The sequence below is a fragment of the Seriola lalandi genome, unplaced genomic scaffold, assembly GCF_002814215.2.
Source record: "Seriola lalandi dorsalis isolate HSWRI2012SDOR001 ecotype SW California unplaced genomic scaffold, Sedor1 jcf7180002054537, whole genome shotgun sequence".
Taxonomy (NCBI): domain Eukaryota; kingdom Metazoa; phylum Chordata; class Actinopteri; order Carangiformes; family Carangidae; genus Seriola; species Seriola lalandi.
This window is the reverse complement of record NW_019525090.1, coordinates 1,085,085-1,090,567: the sequence shown is the minus strand read 5'-3', so window position 1 is coordinate 1,090,567 and position 5,483 is coordinate 1,085,085. Positions and strand designations below refer to the sequence as shown.

Genomic DNA, 5,483 nt, shown 5'->3' with positions numbered 1-5,483 from the left:
TCAGCATGTTAACATTGTCATTGTGACTACATTAGCATGCTGACATTTAGCATTTAGCTCAAAGTGGTGCTGTGCTCTATGTTCAGCCTGGTGGTGTGGCTCTAGACACTTGTTCTTATTTTCTCCATGTCTTCTGTTCTTTGACATCTTACAGTATGGAAGTGCTGCAAGGAGAGCATAACAAACTCATTCAATATAGGCTATTATAATTTTATATTGCATACAAAACAGAAACAGTGATCAAAAATTAATTCTTCAGCTCTTTTTTTATTTGTTTTGCTGTCTTTCTTTTTATTTCACAGCTACACAACTAGTCTCAGATAAATACATGTGTGATTCATCTTTGCAATCATTCAAATAAATTAAATTCATTTACATGTAAGTGAGAGAGGTGACAGGAACAAATTCATAAACACCATCAAGAACAAAAAAGAGAAAACATCAATATTCACATAAAATGCACAAAAGTAAATATAATACATGGGATGTTCTGCAAGGTATTTAAAAACATCCAGGGCAGCTGATGTTTCTAAGCCTGTGTTGTTTCTTCAGACACAACATCACACAGCTTGTTTAATTTTTTTTGTTTTCATGACCCAGGGGAAGCCTCACCTACTGTACATTCTCACGCTGTCTGAACAGTTCACTTGTTTTACTTCTCATCCTTCATTTGTGTAGCACGTGTGCGTTCTTTGAGTGGAGCTCCAGCTGTCAGTGGATGGAGTGAAGACAAGGTGACTGGCAGTTACTCACGAAAACAGCTAAAATTTAGGGAGGAGATGAGCACCTTTTTTTCAGCATGCTATGAAATGTGCAGTACTAAGGGATGGATCTATTCACAGACAGTTTATACAGTATATTTGTGTCATAGTCCTGTGTATGTTTGGAAGCTGTGTGAATAATTAGTGATTCCAACAAATGTCCTCATTGGAACACATAAACATTCACAGAGCAGACTGGACAAAGACCATTAGGCTTGGAAATGTGTCTTCTCTAGTATCCGCAAACACAGATATGTCCCAGTGTAATGTCTCTGTAACAAACAGGAAATCAAACCAGTAAATTCTGGGTGTCTTCTCACAGTCCTGCCCCAATCTTCCTGTCACCTCCTCCTACTTGCACCCCCTCCAGCTCCTCATCAGAGAAAGGGCTGTGGGGGTTGTAGCCAACGTCAGTGCCACGCTGCAAGAAGTCCGTGGATCGTGGCATCCCAACACCGTTTCCTATTGCAACAGGAAAACCATGCCGGGCTTCCTCCTCTTCTTCCTCCTCCTCCTCCTCGTCCTCTTCCTCCTCTTCCCCATCCTCCATGTCAAGATCTATCCCTCCGTCATCCGGATTCACAGCTCGTCTGCTCTCATCAGTTTTGTCGGAGGCTGTTTTTCCTCCACTGCGTAGCCGCTCTGCCTCAGACTGGGCCGACGCGGTGGCCTGCTCCTTCGCCTTCCGGCTGCGTTTCCACTTCATCCTTCGATTTTGGAACCAGATCTTGACCTGCCGAGAGATCACAGAGCAAAAGAAAATTAGTTCAGAGGCGACATTAAGGAAATACACCCCAGAGTTTTTCTGAACAGATTTAAACATATTTTTGATAGTACATCAAGTAATTCTAAAAACTGCCAGTATGTTTATTTCTTTTATGTAAAGTCTCTGTGAAGGCCAGTCCTGAAAGAGAGATCCCTCCTCAGTTGCTCTCCCTGAGGTTTCTAACAATTTTTTATTCCAGTTTTCCTAATGCTGTTCCTGTCATTCTGGACTATATAGCACAAATAAAACTGCCTTGATTTAAATATACATTTATCCGAATCGAAAATTTCCTAACTACATTTCCCATTGAAACGCAGAAAGAGCACGCACATAATGTGTTTTCTTGATCCGATTCAAGTAAAAGTGAAGAACCTCCAACTCAAAAATAACATATAATTCATAAAAAGCAATTCTTTTTTATACTTTCACCTTCTTTCTCACCTTTATCTTTCAGGATGAATGCTCACACACTGCATCAACTGTGGTAATAAAACCATAAACCCTATTTTAAAACAATACAATACATGAATTGTTTGGTTTGTGCTGTGGACTTGGAAGAATGTGCCAGTATTTATAATCTAATATAATTCATCAATGCTTCAGTGAGATACAAAGTGGTTTCCCAGAATGAAGGAATTATTTTTTATTTAACATTTAGCAATGCAGTGGCATTACAAATTACCAATGGATTGGTCCTAAGTATTTTTGTGGTTTTAAACAGCTTATTTTAAGGTGGTATTTCAGTGGCTTTTAGGATGAAATATTTTTTACATGACTGTATCATATCTCTGTTTAATTCTGATGTTGTGGCATATATTGCATTATTGATCTTATTTGTCTGTGGAAAAGGACAGTTTTGATTTCAGTTGGCTTTCCTGATTAAATTTAAAAAAAAAAAAACTAATGATGAAACTAAATAAATTAATACGTCTGTTACCTGCATGAGTTATCAGAAGATGTAACTGGTCTTAGTTACAGAAGTATAAGTCTGTTAAATTCCAGTTATCTAGTTGGATGAAGGTGCTGTGGCTGGCCTGTAGCTTTGGGCGAATACATTTCGGAGTACACTTTACTGATTGGTTCCTCACCTGATTCTTGTTTCTGTGAATAACTTTTTCTTCTTATCTTGAAATGAACCTGTCGGCTTTTGAAGTGAACAACTGTGTCTTACCTGTGTTTCAGTCAGCATGAGTGAGGTGGCCACTTCAAAGCGTTTGGGTCTGGACAGGTACTTGTTGAGTTTGAACTGGTTCTCCAGCTCCAGGAGCTGCTGACTGGTGAAGGCGGTGCGAGGCCTCCGGCACTTCCCCAACAGACCGGACTGAGGCCCCGCTGGAGGAGGAAGAGCAGAGTTATCAGTCTGTTCTGGCTGTGGTTTCATGTCAGTAGTTATTTATACTTATTATATGACAACTTAACTCTTATTTGATATTAGCCACCAGAGCTTCATTAATTCATTTGGTTTTAAAATGAATACTCATGTTTGAATAATTTGAATGTTTTTGTGTCTCTGAATATATATTTTCTAATAATTCAACATATTTGGAAATATTTGGCCTTTATTGAAGATTCCGGTCTGAAATGAATCTGAAATATTTGAGCAGACACTGCCAATAGTCTTCTTTATATAATACCAAGGACATAGGAAGTTCAATATAATTTTGTGGGTGGGAACATGCACATATGCCCGCACTCTCTGGCCATCATTAACTATAACAGCTTTTCTCCAGTTTATTGTTGACGGGGGGGAAACAGCAGAAGCGGGCGCAGAGGCCATAAAAACACAGGCATGCCATTAACTTAATGAAAATTCAATGAAGGCTTTTGGGATTTTATTGATGAACTACAGAACGTTTTAGGTGTTTGTTTATAGTTTCTTCGTCACACAAAGACAATTTCCATCGGGTTGGCGTTTATAGAGAAATGAATGGGCCAAAATTAAAATATGGCACACAGAGAAGAAGCAAACCGAACCCCTCGTAGGCTACTGTACGGGACGATGTAGGGCTGTTATTGATACTAAATATATGAGGATCTACGGCGTTACCTCGAATAAAATATTATCTAGGCTACAGATCGTGGCATTGAAAGCGTGCTTTCAGACAGGTTGTAAATTATAATTACACTGTGCAATTTATTTACGACGTAGCCTAGTGCTTTTTCAGCTTGAATCAAGAAATCCAAAAGGCGTAGAATGTCAGTGTCTGATTTTAGAAATGATATTAAATTAAACGAAGCAGAAGGACAAATCATGTGTATCAGAGAATCAGTGAAATACTGGTATAGCTTCGCCTCTTCTGAAAATTAAAACAAGGAAACAAACAATAAATTCAAAACTAAAACTCAAAAACAAATTAACAGAATTATCTGTTTGGTGTATTTCATTATTATTATTATTATTATTATTATTATTATTATTGTTGTTGTTATTATTGTGATTATGATTGTTGTTGTTATTATTATTATTATTCAAATGATTGTGACACGATCACTAAACAACAAAAATAACAACAATAACAGAAACATTGTCACTTTTTTTCAATGAGTTTGCAATACCCCAGTTCTCTGATGAAATCCTGCACCTTCCCGTAAACACTGATGATGGAAAACGGTTCATGCAGGTGCACATGTGACAGTCAGTCTTATATATTTTTTTTTGCAACTGCCAGTTCGCTCAGTTTATTTGGTCTTTGAGTTTTGAATTTACAAAATAATCATCATACTTACAGCTGTAATCTGGCAGTCGTGGCATCATGATCCCAGCGCGGATCCAGTGCTCCAGGGGAAGAGATCCCGCCATGGCAGCCTTCAGGTGCTCCGGGTAGGTCTGCGTTAGCTGTGTGAAACCGGTGTAAGCGAACGCGGGGTGCTGGCCACCCAACGCCGATAATGGGTACATGGGTGCAGGATACATGCCGGGAATCGCCCCCTGGGGCAGTGAAGCAAGTCCTGGATGCGGGAGATTGAGGACACCCGGTTTGGGGATTATTCCGGTCTGAAGATGGGAGGCCCGCGGAGACGGGGTGTCCGCACGGCGGCATGAGACCGGGCTGCCCGCGGGACTGTCGCTACTGAGACCGGGGGAGAGGTCGCGGCTCCCCCGGTTGGTCTCGTCAGCGAGCAGAGCGTCAATCCTGAAGTTCTTCGATTTCTCCATGACGCCGTCTCTCGGGAGGACTGCAGAGTCTTAAAGAAACAAACGGGTCAAGCTGGGCTGGTGCGCACCTGTGCCGTGCGTCTGCGCGCAGACAACAGAAACTCTTCCACTCACACACTCATGTGTTTTCCTTATCTTTTCATAAAAGTTCAGGCGGATCGGCTCAAGCTATATGCTGTTCAGAAATGAACATGACCAACTTGTGAGGACTAATCTTGAGAAAAACTTGCTTCTCGACAGACGGACTCTAAATTATTGACGTTCTCACGTGCATCCCTGCATCTATTTCCTTGAACTGTAGCCTACCTACACATGTCACATTTGCGTCCCCCCCTGCTGTTTAATACCAACTCTCACAAACCACAGAGGTATGTGTTTTGCACCATCAGCCGTCCTTCTCCACCCCTGCGGGCCGCTGTGAGCTGGGATTGGCTGGAGGCTGAGCTGCTCTGACGGGCCCCTAATCAGCTAATTACTCGCTCGTTTCTCCCCCCAAAAGCGTTCAGAGTGAGGTAATGTCCAACCCTTGTCCCGCCTGCAAACACCTTCAACTGCATCAAAGCGCGGAGGTACATTAGAAGATTAGCCAATTGTATTTTCAGTATCTATCTTACTGCCAGCTCCTCATACTCGCCACAGACTGCAGCTACCTTGCCATAAACATAAGAATTATATACACCGCTTTGCTTGTCCAAACTCATTATTAGTGCTGCAAACATCCTCTACACCTTAGCACCAAATATTGGCTGTTTTTCAGCAGCCTTAATGTTATTGGGTCCCTTTGATTGGGTGAAGATAA

At 41.2% G+C, this 5,483-nt stretch overlaps 1 protein-coding gene across 1 annotated transcript; it reads right to left on the bottom strand.

The window, feature by feature from the left end:
* Window positions 1-253: 253 nt before the first annotated feature.
* On the bottom strand, window positions 254-5,130 carry mnx2b (motor neuron and pancreas homeobox 2b). Its single transcript, XM_023414598.2, has 3 exons — window positions 4,255-5,130; window positions 2,699-2,859; window positions 254-1,494 (listed from the first exon to the last, which is right to left on the bottom strand). The coding sequence occupies exons 1-3, from the start codon at window positions 4,682-4,684 to the stop codon at window positions 1,078-1,080; spliced, it is 1,008 nt and encodes a 335-aa protein (XP_023270366.1). The 5' UTR covers window positions 4,685-5,130; the 3' UTR covers window positions 254-1,077.
* Window positions 5,131-5,483: the final 353 nt, after the last annotated feature.